Source organism: Lactuca virosa, chromosome 2 (assembly GCF_052849685.1).
Source record: "Lactuca virosa cultivar CGN04683 chromosome 2, Lactuca_virosa_CGN04683_v6, whole genome shotgun sequence".
Classification (NCBI taxonomy): Eukaryota; Viridiplantae; Streptophyta; class Magnoliopsida; order Asterales; family Asteraceae; genus Lactuca; species Lactuca virosa.
In genome coordinates, this window is record NC_136427.1 from 16,517,995 (window position 1) to 16,537,933 (window position 19,939).

Genomic DNA, 19,939 nt, shown 5'->3' on the forward strand with positions numbered 1-19,939 from the left:
ATTGTTTATGTCAATTATATGCTAGTTGTAGGCTTAATGCTTTGGAAACAATATTGCATGTATAATTAGAGAAAACATAGATCCAAATCATTTAGGGTTGTATGTGCACCATAGGATGTTGTAGTATACTAAAACCCATCATTACCTTCCCTGTATCAGTGGGTCGAAGGCACCAATGCTGGGCCACTAGTAGTTGTTATAGTAGAGATGATTGTGTTTGTGATAATTGTCTGGTATGCTACTATCTGTTGAGATTTATGTGCTTGTGTGCTATGTTATTATGTGGTAGTGGTAGGGGGTGAAATAGACCCCGTAATCGGTTAAAATAAACTGGAGGGTAGGTCGGGCACCTAGATATGCCTGACAGTATGTTTATGCATGTTATTATGTGGTAGTGGTAGGGGTGAAATAGACCCTGTAACCGGTTAAAATAAATCGGAGGGTAGGGAACCTAGATATCCTTGACAAGGTAAGTTGGACATCCAGATATGTCGGACATGGTAGGTCGAGCACCCAGATATGCTCAGCAGGGTAGGTCGGGCACCCAGATATGCATGACCGTATGCTTGTGTTTTATGTGGTATGTTGGGGGAACTCACTAAGCTTTGTGCTTAAGGTTTTCAGTTTGTGTTTCAGGTACTTCGGTTTTCAAACAAGGGAGCTCCGGATGATTGCATGGCACCCACCACATGTTTCCGCATTTTATAATTTACTCTGATTTGAAATAATACTCATTCACTGTTTTTTTTAACTTTTATGGATAATGTTTGGAGCACTATTTTTATTCGATTAAAAATGAAATTTTATGGCCTTATTTTTGGGACGTTACAAGTTGGTATCAGAGCCTTAGTTTGAGGGATTCAGACATACTCTCGGGTGTGTCTGAACTAAAACTGAGGATTTAGTAAAGTTTTTAAAAAAGAATACATTTTTTGAGAAAAGAGTTTTCTAAGACAAGAAAGGGTGTGGTGCATGCAATCAGTCGACCTCAAGTAAGTTTTGCCAAAATACCATACATGTTTATTATGATATATGATATGATTATGAGAATTGCAAGCTAGATTAGGGCTAAGGATCTGCTCAGGATTTTCTGATTAGAGAGATGCCTTTTTATGCCTGATTGTATGAGCTTGTAGAACTGCATGCTAATATGGTTTTCAGATCAGTGGATAGAATGGCTTGATTAGTGTATGCTTTAAAATTGTATACGGTTAGGATCTTATAGCCCTAGAATGATTGATTTGGCCTTATTTCCTGTTACTTGTTTGGTTATGGTCCTAGGGTACAGTCTTTTATTCGACAGTCTATTCGATCTTGTATTATGTATAATTTGCATGCATAAGGCAATCGGAAGTAAGAGTTGAAGATCCACCAGGAGTTGTAATATATGAGTTGAATGTTCTTTGATAATTCTATGGATGGGAGTGCTACTGCACGAATGCTGCTTGCTTTGTGCTTTGTGGGACTCTTAAGTGATGTGAGTTAGCTATTAAATGAATGTGTTAAGTCACATGTAATAAAGGTTGAATAATCTCAGAGTGATGGATTTGACCCTATTGCGCATCTCTCGTTTGAGTCTAACCATTATAGGGATGGGTCTTTTACTCGAAGGATTATCTGAGTTTTATTGCATGTGACTATATTCATGAGGTAGCTAACTGACATTATGAGGAGTTCTTCAGCAACTGATGGCAGGGTGAGGATGGAAACCTAGGAAAGCCTAGGAAATGATTTAGTGGATTTGATTGCGCTGTTAGCGAACATTTACAGTACCAGTTTGAGAGGGTGAGTTGGAGGATTCGAGACGATTCTTGAGGAAAGTATGGATAGGTGTGGAAGGTAGCATTGGGACCATACTATTGAAAGTACATGATCCATACTCGAATCAGGGAGTCTTGGAAAATCTAAGAAGCCTGTGGGATGAGGATTCTTGGGAATATTCGGATCTCTTGCATCTTATTTCGGTATGGTGTTGAGCATTCAGGAATGAGATTCATATTCTGGTTCCGGCTCAGGAGCAGGACATGTGCCAATCGATGCGCAATCACGGGAGATCACCTCATCAGAGATTACTCGCGGTGTTTCGGACTGGACCTTGGTGGTCTTTGGTTCATTCAAGGAAGAGATTTTGGAGCTTTTGGATGGTGATATTGGGGCCTTCAGGCCGAGGTTGTATTAGGGCATTTGGGACTCATCTAGAGCCTAAAACTTGTGAATCTCTAGAATCCTTCAAGAAGGACGATCCTACTGATAGTTCCTGTCATTGAGATCGGAAGGGAGTGTTGCACCATGTCCTCAGGATGGTCGAGGTAACTCAGGAGGAGGTGGTCAGGATTGCTTTAGATGTTTGTGGGTATGTTATCTTCTGCCACTTCAAAGGGGATATCGGGAAATTGTATCACTTTGGAATTTTCATTGAGTTTGAATAATTTACATCTCGGGTCAGTTCTCTGCTATTGTCTGGGTTATCAAGGATTGTTATATGCCATTCTGCATGCCGATAAGTCCTTTGATGAACCTACAGATGGACGTATCTTGCGGAGTGGGCTCCGCGTGTACCGTTATAGTTCCTAGTCTTTGCCGGGATCCGTTCAGGAGTATTGCTTGGAGGATCTTTGGTCATGAATTAGCTGGGTAGTTCTCCAGTGAAGCCAGGGTTCAGTGGCTCTATCATCTGTTCGGGTACGAACGACATTTGCCTAAGGATAAACTTTGGAGTTCAAGGCACTACCGTTGCTAGGACAGGAATGGTATCATGAAGATGGTGGTGTTAGTTACATGAGTTGTTTGATCATTGGATGTGTCAAGGGAATCGTATCTTCGCATGGACTGAAGTCGGTTAGAGTTCAATGATTCCTTGAGGATACAAATTAGAGTATAGGTTCGTCAGTGCATGACAAGAGTTATGGTTCTTAGTCGCAGGTATAGGAACTCAAGGAATAGGTTTGGTATCATGGGAGGTGATTTGAATCATCAGACTGGTTAAGGTCTCAAGAGTATTCTTCCGGATTCCAGGAGTTATGCAATCGTTGAGATTGGCTAGTAATGGAACACTAGTTATGGTAAGCGCAGGGCATAGACAGTTCACGCTATATGAGTTTCAATGGTTTGGGAATCCATCAGACTTATGGAATGAGAGAGTCCATAGAATCCAAGTGGGGGAGAATCGATCAGAATTTTTGAGAGTTGTATCGGGTGTGGAACTAGGGCAAGTTTCGAATATTGGTCAGGAATAAAGGTGACCCAAGTGGCCATTTAGATTGAGGTGGTGTAAGTGGGAGTTCAGGGAACTCCCAACATCTGGTCGGCATCTTCTTGTTCTGCATAGCAGGTTTGTGGATGGATCCAGATTGAGGGACATGATAGAGCCTCGCTGCTTGTTCTTGTCTAATGAGGGTTTCAAAATTCAGAGTATGACCCGAACACCTGTTGGATGTGGGTTTTGACTCAGGTGCATGGGGTTGTGATTGTTAAGGTGTGGTAAGGTTATGGCTGGTAAACATGGTCGATTTGAAGTATTGTAAGACTGTGATGGGATTCTAGGATGCACTAGACTGAAGTAGTCGATCGTGGCAATGAACATAAGGGTATAAAGGAAATCAATTATTCCTTTGGCATGCCGGCCAGGTCTGCCGAGGAGTATTCCTTGTTTAGGATTGAGGACCACTAAGGTCCGAGGTGGAGCTGAGCCTATGTAGCCCTAGTTTGGGTGGGACCCGTGGGCGAGGCCCGTGTGATATTGGAAAATATAGGTGAGACCTGGTCGAGACCGTTGGGTCAAGGATTTGGATCTTAAATTGCAGAATATGGTGGGTGGTTAGTGTGTGACGCATGGAGGTTTATTGGCTGGGTAACCTTGTTATTTGGACTATTAAGGACCTGGTGGTTTGGCCAGGTGTGAGACTTGTAGTCTCAGCGTTGGTTTGGGACCCTTTATATCTCAGTCTAGCAAGGACTGTTATTATCAGAAGGTGTTGGGTGAGATGCAAGTGCAGATCTGTGGATCTTGGTTCATGAGTTGAGTGTCGGGTTGGTTTTGGTTGAGATCTCGAGACGGGTATTGCAAGTGTTTTGTGCTGAATTTTCATTTTCATGGGTTGAGGATCAGGGTATCGATGTGCCGAGGACATCGATCGAAGGGTTCAAGGGTAATGAATGGATTCAGTTTTGATGATGAATCAAGCTTTTATGTTGAGATTTGGAATGGTTCTATTGGTAAAGGGCATCAAGATAAGTCAAGGCAGTATTATTGATTTGGAACTCGAGTGTGGAGTAGCTTGTTACTCTGAGGAGATGTTAGGTCACTTGCAGATGAGTTGGGATAATCTCAGAGTAAATGACTTGATCCTGTTGCGCAGCTCTCGTCCGAGTCTAACCGTTGCAGGGACGAGTCTCCTACTTGAAGGATTATTTGAGCCTTGGTCAAGTATAAGTGATCTGCAGGAGTAATTGGTCATTGATTCTGTTCTAATGGGAATCTCTAAAGCTGAGTAGCCAGTTGGGAAATTAATGGGATGGATTCAACAATGGGTCAGTATGAGTGGTCTGACAGGGAGTCAGACCATCTCGAGACTTCAGATTTCAGATTGAGTAAATGCGTTTATTGTTGGAAGTGTGTCCAAGGTCATTAACTAATTGGTGATATTTCTAATAATAGCAGGGTCCTCTTGGGTTGCCCTCAAGACTCAAAATTGAGTAGAATAAATAATAGGAGCGATTAGTTTATTAATTATTATTGTTTAATAATTAATTAGAAACTAATTGGAAAACAATTTGGGAATTAATTAACAGTTTAATTAATAGAAGGGTTGAATGTGAATTAATCAATAGTTGGTTGATCAGGGAACATTCCAGAACCCTAGAATGAAGGGGGTTGGACGAAATCTCCCTTTGGATAAAGTGAATTTCGTTTTTAGCCTATCCCATCCCACATGGATGGAAGGATAAAACCCTAGGAGGTATCCAAGGTTATAAATAGGGCCTTAGGGATTCATTCTTCCTTGCTCATTTTTGGCTTGAGTATTCGCCGCCTTCTTTCTCCCTCATTGTGGAAGAACTTTCCTTATAGTTCATCCCTCCTAGTTTAATATTTGTTTCTACTCTTTGAGTTCATTGGGTGTGAACCAAGAGAGGGATTCTGGTTTGGATCCTCATCATCCAAACAAGGTGGCACGCACAAGGAGTCAAGCTCGAAGATCATTGGCTGCTAAAGAGGTTAGTATTCTTCCTTGTATTTTCGGATTTCATAGGGTAGAAGTAATAGTATGAAGCCATAGATCCATAGGGTGCATGTACACTTAGGTAAATCGTTTTGTTGTTTCGATTCTTCCACTACCTAGTTATTGAGTGTATTTGATGCATATATTACCCAACAGTGGTATCAGAGCCAATGGTTCATGGTTACCTTCACCCTACATCCATGTTTTCTGAAAATATTGTTTTGGAACTGAATGATGAAAGTTTAATTGAAAAATTCGTAATTTGATAAAAACCCTAATTCACGACGTGAAACAGTAGTTCACGACATGAACATAGCAGATCAGCATTATCGATTTTAATCTTGCTTATTTTTTGAATTCAAGCTTTATCTTGCATGGATAAATACCTAATTGGATTAAGATCTGGAAAATTAAATATTATTTAAATGTGTTTATTTAAATTTGAATATTTATGGATAAATATTATTTAATCATATTTTAAATTCGAATATTTATTATTATTTAATATTATTTATAATAGAGTTTTATAAATTTGAATATTAACCCCTCATGTTTTATTAGTTGTTATATTGCATCCTTGTAATTAATTTGAATTAATAATAGACAACTAAATTTAAAGTGTTTTAAATTTACCCCTTATATATGTAAGATTCATATATTGTATGTATAAGAGAATTACAATATGCGTCCTCGTATATTTTAAATATTGACATTGTCAGTCTTACCTCGACTAGGCTCACCCATTCTAATGTAGGGGTTTAAAGGAGGTCTCTATAATTCCTAGTGAGGTCGGTTTTTAATATGCTTCGCGCTTACCACCCTCACCGCCCTATTGCATTTTGAGAATGGAGTTACCGAAAGGGTTTCATAGTGATGATGGTCAATCTAAAAGTATTCTAAATACAAGTATAAAACAAAATCCCGTTTTATTTAAATAAAAGTGAATCTTATTTTATCCATAGAAATTGCACATTCTCTTTATAACTTGTTGATGTAGCTCGTGTGGTTAACCGGCACGTCAATTTGAGAGTATAGGTAGAGAATGATGTGAGACTCGCGAATCTCAAGCGTAACTTGAGTCGAGGACCACGCAATTTTGTATGGGTGATTCACCATCTGTTCAATGATCCGCGGCATCCCCGTCATTGAATTTGAGATGAACATAATCCGAGATTAACATGCCATTGATAGTCAATGAATCTCAAATATCTAGGAATTTCATAGTGATTGAAATTGACAAAGAGCTTTGTCTACCTAAATAACTTTATGGTGTGCTTACGACATCCCTTTACACATCATGAAGCCAAATATGGATCCTAGCCTTAATCAAATAATTTATTTAGGGTGATTATTAATTAAGGACTTATATCAAACTAATTGGAATCTTGTCTTTTGTAGATGTCGAACCAAGCCAACAACAACAACAACAATCAGCCTCCTCCTCCTCCTCCTCCTCCCCCCTCCTCCTCCTCTAACTCAAAACTCAAACTTCTCTCTAATGCCGATTCTTAATAGGGAGAAACTCAAGGAGGATAGATCCAACTATCTTGATTGGATCAGGATCTTGAGGATCACGTTAAGATATGGGAACAAAGAGTATGTTCTCGGTGAAGATGTTCCCATACTTGGAGAGAACCCTGCCCCAGAAGAAGTTACTGCCTACAACAAGCATTACGATGAATCTACCAAAGTGGCTTGCCTTATGTTAGCGACCATGTCTTCTGGTCTCCATAAAAACTTTGAAACATGGGGTGCATTTGACATAAACCAGCAACTCGAGGAGAAGTTCCAAGAGCAAGCTAGGCAAGAACGTTTCGAGATCGTTAAGTCCCTCATGGCATGTAAACTACAAGAGGGAGCTTATGTGTGTACGTACATCCAAAAGATGAAGTGGTACATAGACAGACTTGGTACATAGACAGACATGGTTTTGAACTCGCTTACTAGTTCATATTCGCAGTTCATCATGAACTTCAATATGAATGGAGTTGACAAGACCTTGATGGAGTTGCATGGCATGCTCAAAACTGCTGAAGCGAGCATGAAGAAACCCAACAACTCTAACCCTACTGCTCCAGTATTGGCTGTTGATCGTAGTTCTGCTAAAAGGAAAAGGGCGCCTCAGCCCAAAGGAAAGGGTAAGGGTAAGGTCAGACAGTCTGAACTTGCTCCCAAGAAAAGGGCTCAAGCTAAAATAGCTCCTTCTGCTGATCCAAGTGAAGCCATTTGTTTTTACTGTCAGGAAAAGGGACAGTGGAAGCGTAGTTGCCCTAAATACCTCGAGGACCTTAAGAACGGCAAAGTCAAGGTGGCTAACACCTCAGGTATGTTCATGATAAAACTCCATAGCACATCTACTTCTAACTCTTGGATTCTTGATACAGGATGTGGTACTCACATTTGCTGTGATATGCAGGGACTAAGACAAAGTAGGAAGTTGAAGCATGGTGAGCTCAACCTAATCATGGGAAACAGGCGCAAGTCAGCTGTTACAAGGATTGGGAACTATGAGCTCATGCTTAGTGGTGGTGTTTATCTTAGTTTATTAAATTGTTGCTACTCGCCTGATATGGCACGAAACATTATTTCTTTTCATGCACTTTATAAGGATGGTTGTCGTTTTTCTTTTGATAATGATAATGGTGCCATTTTGGTTTATAAGAATGGTTGTTTTATTTTTAAAGCTAGTCCTTGTAAAGGTGTATATGAAAGTGTTGTTTGTGATGGTGATTTTGATAAACTAATTATGAATGTTGGTTCGTCTAATAGTGAATTAGATAAATCATGTTTGTGGCATTGTCGACTTGGCCATATAAACAACAAACGCATTGCCAAGCTCCAATCTGATGGAATCTTGGAATCATTCGACCTAAAATCGGATGATGTATGTGAATCTTGTTTACTTGGCAAGATGACAAAAGCGCCATTCATAGGCCACTGTGAAAGAGGCAAATATTTGTTGGACCTCATCCACACAGATGTTTGTGGACCCTTCAAATCTGCCACAAGACATGGAGAAAGATACTTTGTGACTTTTACCGATGATTTCAGTAGATATGGATATATCTATCTAATCAAGCATAAGTCAGAAACTTTCGAGGTGTTCAAAGAGTTTCAAAACAAAGTAGAGAACCAATTGGGCAGAAAGATCAAGATGCTCCGATCCGATAGGGGTGGAGAATACTTAAGTCTTGAATTCTACAATCATCTTAAGAATTGTGGAATAGTTTCACAATTATCTCCTCCCAGAACACCACAGTTGAATGGTGTGGCTGAAAGGAGAAATTGAACCTTGTTGGACATGGTTCGATCTATGATGAGTCGAGCTACACTTCTGATATCTTTTTGGGGGTATGCCTTAGAGACAGCCGCCCATATCCTAAACCTCGTACCTACTAAGAAGGTTGCTAAAACACCCTCTGAAATGTGGAGTGGGACACGTCCTTCTCTAGCACATATAAAGGTTTGGGGATGCGAAGCTTTTGTTCGCCGCGAGGCGAATGACAAGCTCGAACCCCGGTCAGAGAAGATTTAATTCATTGGCTATCCATAAAAGTCGTTTGGATACTTGTTCTACAAGCCTTCGGAAAACAAAGTGTTTGTTGCTCGAAGGGGATTCTTCCTTGAGAGGGATCTCATTTCCAAAGAGGACAGTAGGAGCCACATAGACCTTGAAGAGCTTCAAGAGACAAATGAAGAAAAACCTTTAGTAGACACTAGCACTCAACCTGAGGAGCGACAACCCGTTAAGGAACCTCAAATCGGGGCTGATCAACCTGTTGAGCAAAATGATATATCTCCACCTCCCCTTCGCAGATCCAATAGAGTTTGTGCTCCTCCTGAGTTCTATGGTTTTCATGTGAGCACAGAAGGAGACGTATTGATCAGTGATCGTACACTAGTTGATATGGATGAGCCATCCAACTATAAGGAAGCGATGGCAGGCACTGAGGCTGCTAAGTGGAAGGAAAGCATGGAGAGCGAGATTCAGTCAATGCATGACAACCAAGTTTGGAATATGGTTGATCCTGCTCCTGGCACTAAAATTGCCGGGTGCAAATGGATCTTCAAGAAAAAGACAAGCATGGATGGGAATGTGCACACGTTCAAGGCTAAGTTGGTTGCAAAGGGTTACACTCAGACTCAAGGAATTGATTATGAGGAAAAATTTTCACCAGTAGCCAAGATCAAGTCTATTAGGATATTACTTGCCATAACAGCTTTTCATGATTATGAAGTATGGCAAATGGATGTGAAAACCGCTTTCCTAAATGGAAAACTCACAGAGGAAGTATACATGGCACAACCTGAGGGTTTCATAGATCCAAAATATCCAAATAGAGTGTGTAAGCTTGAAAGATGCATATATGGACTAAAACAAGCGTCTCGCAGCTGGACCCTTTGCTTTCATGAAAAGATCAAGGAGTTTGGTTTTTCAAGAAGTGAAGGAGAGTCCTACGTATATATCAAAGCTAGTGGGAGTAATGTAGTCTTCCTAGTGTTGTATGTGGATGATATACTCCTTATAGGAAACGATATCCCGACGTTTCAAAGTGTTAAGACGTGGCTTGGGAGTTGTTTCGCTATGAAAGATCTAGGAGAGGCTGCGTACATACTTGGTATAAGGATCTATAGAGATAGATCAAAATGTCTAATAGGACTGAGCCAGAGTACATACTTGGATAAGATCTTGAAGAAATTCAAGATGCAAGACTCCAAGAAAGGTTATCTACCTATGCAACATGGCACGAAATTGAGTAAGACTCAATGTCCTAGTTCTAGTGATGAAAAAGAAAGAATGAGTCGAGTCTCGTATGCTTCTGCTATAGGATCGATCATGTATGCCATGACATGTACTCGTCCTGACGTCTTAATTGCTCTGAGTATGGTGAGTCGTTTTCAGGACAACCCAGGCAAAAGTCATTGGACGACAGTAAAGAACATTTTGAAATACCTAAGAAGAACAAAGGATATGTTCTTGGTATATGGGGGTAAAGATGAGTTGAAAGTTACAGGTTATACAGATTCCGGTTTCCAGACTGATAGGGACAACTCATGTTCGCAGTCAGGATGGGTATTCTTGCTCAATGGAGGATCGGTCACTTGGAAGAGCTCCAAGCAGTCGACAGTGGCAGACTCTACGTGCGAGTCAGAGTATATAGCAACTAGTGAAGCTGCAAAAGAAGCTACATGGCTGAAGAATTTCATTGATGATCTTGGTGTCGTTCCGAGCATCAAGGATCCCTTGAAAATCTTCTGTGACAATGAGGGTGCAGTCGCTTTGACTAAAGAACCCAAAGACCATGGTAACTCAAGACATATACTTAGAAAGTTCCACTATGTAAGACATCGAGTCGACGATGGAGATATTGTTGTGAGTAGAGTATCATCAGAAGAGAATCTCGCCGATCCGTTCACTAAACCACTATCAAGGATCAAGCATGATGGTCATACTAGATCTATAGGCATTAGATTTGCTGAAGATATGGTGTAGTTGTTTAGTTTGATAATCCTTGAAACATTTAACAGTATGAATTAGTAATAGAATTGATGTTTATTTTGTGGAGACTTAATAAAGTGCTGGATTGCTATCACTTCTATTTATTTATTACTGTGTTTCACTTTTGCATGTTTAGAACCCACTTCCCAAGTACTAAGTACTCAAATCTCCACAGTCGATCATACTCTTGGAAGTAAGTAGTGATTTAAGATTGTCATGAGTGTTGATGGATTGACCATTTTGATTGAGCATGACACAGTGATTGTGTCAACACTTATGAGTGCTTAATAGTGATTTAAGTATTGGAACAACCCACACTTAGATATTACTTCATGGATTAAGTCACGTGTAATTCTAAGATGATAATATTTTCTGTTCTTCAAACCGAGATACATGTGGGGCTTTGCTCTAAGATTCTGTCATGCATTGGTATACTCCAACGCTATCCGTAAATGGTGGCTATAACGGGTGTATTCATGTGTGACATGATGAAATAGACAAAGACTATGTAGTCAAAGTTTATTCGTCCCTTCTGCCTTAATAGGAGAAGCGATATCTATGGGCCCCTCGATGATTTGGTGCTGACATCTAAAATACCTGGCTGGGTGCTGACTAGAATTGATGTATTCGATTTAGTAGTCAGATGTAGTCATCAAAAATCTATATTGGGAAACATAATTTTGAATTCTGAGATTGACCATTATCCATGTCTCGAATTCATACAGATATCATGAGGATGAAGGAATAGTTGATCACTTATCTGAGGGCTGAAACTGATTAAATCAGAGTTCGGCAGATGCATTGGATGACATTCTCTCTGTTGATTATTAGATGGATATAAGACTATATGTAGTTGATGACTTGTCCAAGTGGGAGACTGTTGGAAGTGTGTCCAAGGTCATTAACTAATTGGTGATATTTCTAATAATAGCAGGGTCCTCTTGGGTTGCCCTCAAGACTCAAAATTGAGTAGAATAAATAATAGGAGCGATTAGTTTATTAATTATTATTGTTTAATAATTAATTAGAAACTAATTGGAAAACAATTTGGGAATTAATTAACAGTTTAATTAATAGAAGGGTTGAATGTGAATTAATCAATAGTTGGTTGATCAGGAAACATTCCACAACCCTACAATGAATGGGGTTGGACGAAATCTCCCTTTGGATAAAGGGAATTTCGTTCTTATCCTATCCCATCCCACATGGATGGAAGGATAAAACCCTAGGAGGTATCCAAGGTTATAAATAGGGCCTTAGGGATTCATTCCTCCTTGCTCATTTTTGGCTTGAGTATTCGCCACCTTCTTTCTCCCTCATTGTGGAAGAACTTTCCTTATAGTTCATCCCTCCTAGTTTAATATATGTTTCTACTCTTTGAGTTCATTGGGTGTGAACCAAGAGATGGATTCTGGTTTGGATCCTCATCATCCAAACAAGGTGGCACGCACAAGGAGTCAAGCTTGAAGATCATTAGCTGCTAAAGAGGTTAGTATTCTTCCTTGTATTTTCGGATTTCATAGGGTAGAAGTAATAGTATGAAGCCATAGATCCATAGGGTGCATGTACACTTAGGTAAATCGTTTTGTTGTTTCGATTCTTCCGCTGCCTAGTTATTGAGTGTATTTGATGCATATATTACCCAACATTTATGCTACAAGGAATTCGTTCATCTGCGGATTGTAGGGCCATGCGAAGGTTGGTTTCAGTTGCCCTGGAAAGGTTGGGGTATGCTTAGGATTGTTGCCATGTCGCTCAAGTTGTCCGGCGTGTCAGGAATGGTAAGGAATGGTTTCGATGACGAAATCTAATTTAAGTGGGGGAGAAATGTAACATCTCGTTTATTAAATAAAAAAATAGATAAAATTAATAAACGAATAGTAGCCCTAAATCTGTAATAATTTTTCAGAGTTAGCCTTGGGAGCCAAATGTTATAAACTCGGGAATTTGCAGTGTAAATTGTAACATTTGGACTTAATGTGAAATGAATTTCGAAGCTGGGGGTTGTTTGGTAATTTTTTGGGCTTAGTTTGAAAAAGATCGGGTGGAGAGGGACTAAATTTGGAAAAAATAAAATAAGTTTGAAAGAGAAATGAGATTAAACCCGGTGCCCCTTCCCTTCCCGTTTGAAGCTACATCACTAAGAAACCCTAACCCTAGATTGTCATCCTCCAGCCGCCAACCTCATTTCTTCCCTCCGGCCGGCGCCGCCACCCCCACTGTTGAGGTCGCAAACCACCAGTCCAATGCCACCGTGGCTGCTCCCGATGAAGTTGAGATTGCTGAAGACCGATGTTGTGGCAGTGTTGCTGTCGTTCTCGGACGCGTTTCATCATTCTTCTTCTGTTTCGCCATCAGTCACCTCACCGGTATCACGTAATGACCGTCGAATGCAACCGTCGTTGCTCTCATTCACCGACGAAGACGTGGGTTGTGAGCTCGAGCCCGACGCTGTGAATGTGGGGAGACCGGTCGAACTACAATGTCCCTCTCCACCCACTTCGGATCCCCGTCGTGGTTCGCGGTCGCTGTCGCCGTTGCAGTGGCTGTTCCGCGTGTTGTCGTTCTCCGACTGCCTTATGCCGCCACGGGGTGGCTGAGTTGGTGTGTATTTTTGGGGTCTGATCTCGTGTTTTGAGTGCGTGTGCGTGTTTTCTGTTGCCCGAAAACTGTGAGGGAACCACCATGGCGGCCAACATACCACCGCTCTGCCACCACCAGTCGTCGTGTGGTGGTGGCTGTGTTTGTGTATGTTATGGTGTTCACGTGTGTCTTTAATGGAATGAGATTGTTCAAGCATTTCTTGGCGGAAGAATTGAAGGAAAACCACCACCATCGCCGTGTGGTGGTGGCCGCAGCCATGAACTCCCGTTGACCACCACTGCCCGAGGTGGTAGTGGGTGGTGCCTGACTTATTTAACATTAATTAACCTAAAATTTAACCATTGGACTAATTGGCTTGTGATTGGGTTGAAAACTCTAATAAGGGTTTAGAAAACCCTAATTTTAGAAATGTTAGTTTTTGATTTGTCGGGACCCGCGTTTTGGACCATTGGAATTGAATGATGAATTATGCCCGACCACACCGTATAATTGACCTAGTAGAATGATGGAGTTAATGGATTAAGTCCTTAATTAGTTAAGTGTTTTTAGTTAACCCTAATCGTCATTTTATGTGAAAACCCTCATTGTGCTGGGTTTTAAGTTGGGCTTTTCTTTTGGGCTTAGATGTTTAAATTCTTGATGGGCCATCTAAGAACAAGTATATGGACTAGGGTATTTGGATGAGCTTTAGGGTAAGGCCCATGTGAGGGGTTTGGGCCCAATTTGGAAAATTGGGCCATATGTTGGGCCTTGGTTCATTGTTTGGCTTTTAGGCCTTCAGAGTGTGTGTTTGGGCCTTGGGCTAGGATCAAGCTAGGTTGGGGGTATAGTAGTCTTTTTACCCCAAGCACGGACTTATGGTTATGTATTGGAACCTACTTATTAATTGGGTGTTGTTTTGATGTTGACAGTTCGGGAATCTGTCATCCAGCAACTAGAGTTTTATCCGCGGGACTTCAGCAGTGCGAGGTGAGTTACCTTCCCTGTATCAATCGGTCAAAGGCACCAATACGGGCCCACTAGTAGTTGTGATAGTAGAGATGATTGTCTTTGTGATAATTTTCTAGTATGTTACTATCTGTTGAGATTTATGTGCTTGTCTGCTATGTTATTATGTGGTAGTGGTAGGGGTGAAATAGACTCCGTAACCGGTTGAAATAAACCGGAGGGTAGGTCGGGCACCCATATATGCCTGACAATATGTTTATGCATGTTATTACGTGGTAGTGGTAGGGGTGAAATAGACCCCGTAACCGGTTGAAATAAACCGGAGGGTAGGTCGGGCACCCAGATATGCCTGACAGGGTAGGTCGAGCACCCAGATATGCTCGACAGGGTAGGTCGTGCACACAGATATGCCTGACTGTAAGCTTGTGTTGTATGTGGAATGTTGGGGGAACTCACTAAGCTTTGTGCTTACGGTTTTCAGTTTGTGTTTTAGGTACTTCGATTTTTAAACAAGGGAGCTCCGGATGATTGCAGGGCACGCACCACATGTTTCTGCATTTTATAATTTACTCTGATTTGAAATAATACGCATACACTTTCTTTATTTAACTTGTATGGATAATGTTTGGAGCACTATTTTTATTCGATTAAAAATGAAATTTTATGGCCTTATTTTTGGGATGTTGTTGAGTTAACTGGTCGTCAAACTTATAATTCATATATCCTTTTATCCTTAATTTCCTTAATTTGTATTTATTATTTATTTTAGTTGTGGCTCTTGTATTGTTAGATATATGCAGGAAGGGTGTTATATGAAAAGTTGGAGAATGTTTTGGACTGTGGAGCAAATTCTGAAAACATGAAAGGTCACGCGGGTTGTATTTGATTATAAATGGGTTGACCCGGTGTATAAGATAAAGCTGCGTGTGTTCTAGGTCATTCATTCATTCATAATCTTCATGAAAACTTTTCTTTTCTCTCTGAGTAGTTTCGAGTCTGTAATATTGTTCTAAGCAAATTAGTGTTGTTCTTAATTTTTCCAATTGTTCTTCTGTATTCAGTAAATAGTCTAGAACTATGTCCGAGAGATGAGTGTGATTGTAGTGAGATTTCGTTTGTAAGTTGATGAAAACCAACTGATTCTTACTTGAATAAGAAATGTTGATGTTGTGATATCTTGAGTTTATATGTCTCAATTTTCTTTAGATGGTATCAGAGACCCGGTTGCGTGTGTTTCCTTGGTTCTGATTTAGGGTTTTTTGTTAGCGTTTCAGATTAGTTTTTTTTTGTGTCTATCTGGCATTGTTTTTGTTATCGATCTGTGTTAGATCGTGAGGTTGTTCGTTAATCTATCTTCAGATCCAGAAGTTGTCTCTCTGTTAAATTCTGGTGTTATATTGTCACTGCCTTGAGAGTAAACGATCAGATCTTGTGTATGTTGGTTTCACCTGAATTAAATCTAGCATATACATTGTCCTGACGGTCAACGTCAAATTTGTGCAAACAGGGTAACATAAACAGATTTGGTGTCTGGCATTTGAATGCCCTGTGGTGATCAGTGGTAGATCTTTTCATCTATCGAAACGAATTTGCTGTTTACTATGCTTTTTTTGGTGGATCACTATAAGTGTTCGCACGCCTTCTTCTTGTTTCTTTTAATCTGTTTTTGTGGTGATTCAGATCTGTCATCTATCTGCTAGTCTTGGATGTTTACGTCTGTATCTCATCTTGCTCTGACCTTATGTGGTTATGAATCTGGACTGATTTACAAAAACTAGTTGTAAACATCTGAGATTAGGGTTTGGATTCGTGATAGTTCTTGTGTCTTGTTGTTTTGGTAATCATGACTAGTGAAATACCTGAAGGATCTTCTTCTAGTAAATCTGAAACTGTTGATTTTGATGATCCTTTGTATCTTCATCCTTCTGATTATGCTAGTAGTACTATTATTAGTTTTAAACTACTAGGAACTGAGAATTTCCGAGTTTGGAAAAGCTCTATGATTAGAGCTTTGAAAGCTAGAAATAAGAAATGATTTATTGAAGGTACTAAAGTTCAGGATAAAAAGGATCCTGTTAGGTCTCTTAAGTGGGACAGAGTAAATGCTATTGTTTGTTCTTGGATTCTTAATTCCTTGTCTGAGAATATCTATATTGGTCATGTGTGTTCTGAGTTTGCCTTGGACATTTGGAATGATCTATGTGATACTTATTATAAGGCTGATGGGTCTGTTGTTTTTAATGTTCATCAACAAATAAATTCTCTTTCTCAAAATGGTTTGTCTGTTGCTGATTACTTTAACAAACTTGATGGTTTGTGGAAGGAATTTGATAGTTTAACGAAGTGTACAGAGTGTGTTTGTGAGGCTGGTGTTCAATCTAAAAGTCACTCTAAACTCATGAAGCTTATGCAAATTTTAAGTGGTTTAGATGAGTCCTTTAATCAGGTTAAAAGTCACATTTTGTTAATGGAACCTTTACCTGATGTTAAAACTGCCTTTTCTGTTGTGTCTAGAGAAGAGTCTAATAAAAAAATGGGTCTACTTCTGTTTTGTCTAACAAAAGCAGCTCTTCTTCATCCTTTGCTGGAAAAATTAGTGATAACAGGAAATTTAAAGGTAGAATTTAGAATTTGGTTTGTAAAAATTATGGTATAAAGGGACACACGATTGAAAAATGTTATAAACTTATTGGGTATCCCAAGGATTTTAAGTTTAAATCTGATAATAACAAGGTGTCTTCATCTGGTACTGCTTCCCATGTTAGTACACATGCTAGTGAGAGTTTTAATTCATCAATAACCTCTTCTGATAAGTCTGATCAGCATTTATTAACAAGTGAACAATTTTCTAAAGTTTTGGCTCTTCTTAATGAGAAACAGTCATCAGAAGATATTACAGGAAATGCCAATATGGCAGGTATGGTGTGTAATAATGCTTCTTTTAAGAGTAAAAGTTGGGTTGTTGATTCAGGGGCTAGTCAACATATGACTGCTTCTGAGTCACAACTTTTTGATAAGGTTGATGTTTCCAAGCTAAACTTGAGGGTGGATCATCCTAATGGGTCTACAACCAAGATTGATAAAATTGGAAACATGAATCTTTCAGATTCTATTACTTTAACTGATGTTTTTGTTGTTCCTGATTTTCATGTAAATCTCTTATCTGTTCACAAGTTGTGTAAGGAAAATAAGTGCAATGTTACTTTTGATGAAAATAATTGTTATGTTCAGGATTCTCTCTAAAAAATGACTGTGAAGACTGGTAAAGAGTTTGGAGGTCTTTACTATCTTGAAAATAACAATAACTCACTAGGTAGGTCAAATGTTGTTAATTCTTCTAAGTGTTGTGTTTCTAAATTTATGTGGCATAATCGGTTAGGTCATCCTGCTGATAAAGCTTTAAATGTGTTGAAACCTGTTCTTAATTTTGAAAATGAAAATGTTATGGCATGTGAAGTTTGTCATAAGGCTAAACAAACTAGAGAACCTTTTCCTTTAAGTGAACATAAAACTAGTAAGCTTGGTGAACTCATTCATTTGGATGTTTGGGGTCCTTATAAAGTTCCTTCTATTGGTGGTTTTAGGTTTTTTCTCACTATTGTTGATGATTTTACTAGAGCTACTTGGGTTTATCTTATTAAGTCAAAAAGTGATGTTTTATTCTGTTTTCAAGAGTTTCATGCTTTAGTTGAAAATCAATTTGGTGTTAAAATTAAAATAATCAGATCTGATAATGGGTTTGAGTTTGTGAATTTTAATATGAAAACTTTTCTTGGAAATAAGGGTGTTATACATCAAACTTCTTGTGTTCATACTCCACAACAGAATGGTATTGTGGAGAGAAAACATAGACATCTTCTAGATGTTTCTAGATCTCTTTTATTTCAATCTGGATTACCTAGAAAGTTTTGGGGAGATGCTGTTCTTACAACTGTTTTTTTTAATAATAGAAATCCTTCTTCTGTTTTAAATGGTAAAACTCCTTTCGAGCTTGTTTATAATTGTTTGCCTGTGTTTGATAAAATCAGAGTTTTTGGATGTTTGTGTTTTTCAACTAAACTTGATATTAAAGATAAATTTTCTGAAAGATCTGAAAAGTGTGTTTTAATTGGTTATTCAAATGTTAAAAAATGGTATAAATTGTTTTGTCTTGATAGTGGAGTTTCTTTTTTCTCCAGGGATGTGAAGTTCTATGAGTCAGTCTTTCCTTTTAAAATGGCTTCTAAATCTGATGATTTCCTTGATTCTCTTGAGTTTTCTTCTTTGAATGATCATGGTACATGGGATCCTTTTTCCAATGATGAGATATTGTTATCTGATAGTCTTGATGATAGTCAAGATACTAGGAGTTTAGATGATACCTGTCAGGAGGGTGATGTTTGTATTGATCAACCTGTGAGTGCAACTGATTCTAGACTTGAAGGTAGTTCAAATAGAACTGCAACTCTTCCTGGTCAGGAAGGTTCTCCAGGTTGTGAAATGCATAGTTTGCAACCTGATCTAGTTACATTTGAACCTCTAGACAATTATGAGGAAAATATTAGTTCATCTTCTTCTGATAGTCAATCTTTGAGGAGATCTCATAGAGAATCTAGATTTCCAAAAAAGTTTAGTGATTTTGTTGTTGAAGGAAAATATAAATATGGGATTGAGAAATCTGTTAATTACTCTTTTTTGAATTCTGAAAGTAGGTGTTTTGTAGTTAATCTTAATAAGACTGTTGAACCCCATTCATATTATGAAGCTTCCTTAGATCCAAATTGGATTAAAGCTATAAATGATGAAATGGAAGCTTTGTATAGAAATCAAACTTGGGTTATCTGTGACTTGCCTTCTGATAGGAAACCTATTGGTTGCAAATGGGTTTATAAAATTAAATATAAATCAAATGGTGAGGTTGAAAGATATAAGGCTAGGTTGGTTGCTAAAGGTTATAATCAGAGAGAAGGCTTAGATTATGAGGAAACTTTCTCTCCTGTAGCTAAAATGGTTACTATTAGGATTGTTATTACTGTTGCTGTTAATTATGGATGGAAGTTATTTCAGCTTGATATAAATAATGCTTTTTTGTATGGTGAACTGGATGAGGATGTTTATATGTCTTTGCCTCCAGGGTATCATGATAAAAATAGTAATCAAGTTTGTAAATTGTTGAAATCTTTATATGGACTTAAACATGCTCCTAGAAAGTGGAATGAAAAATTATGTGGTGCTTTGTTTGAATTTGGTTTTGTACAAAGTGTAAATGATTTCTCACTTTTTGTTAAGACTGGTAACAACTGTTTTCTTGCTCTTTTAGTGTATGTTGATGATATTATACTTACTGGTAGTAGTGTTGAAGAGATTAATAAAGTAAAGAGTTTTTTAAAATCTAAGTTTATAATTTAAAACTTGGGCAAGTTAAAGTTTTTTTGGGCATTGAAGTTGTAGATATTTATAATGGTATTTGTTTGTGCCAAAGGAAATATTGTATTGAATTGTTACATGAATTTGGTATGTTAGGTTGTAAACCTGTTAAAATGCCCTTGGATAATAATGTTGTTATAAGGGCAGATGGCTTGGATAAAAATGATAGTTTAATTCCTAATGTTGTTTTGTTTCAAAAATTGGTTGGTAAGCTTATCTACTTAACCATTACCAGGCCTGATATATCTTATTCTGTGCATGT

The 19,939-nt window shown here is 38.7% G+C and overlaps 1 protein-coding gene across 1 annotated transcript; it reads left to right on the forward strand.

Moving 5' to 3' along the window:
• Positions 1-6,717: 6,717 nt before the first annotated feature.
• On the forward strand, positions 6,718-7,137 carry LOC145157263 (uncharacterized). Its single transcript, XM_079076326.1, has one exon. The coding sequence runs from the start codon at positions 6,718-6,720 to the stop codon at positions 7,135-7,137; it is 420 nt and encodes a 139-aa protein (XP_078932452.1).
• The last annotated feature ends 12,802 nt before the right edge of the window (positions 7,138-19,939 follow it).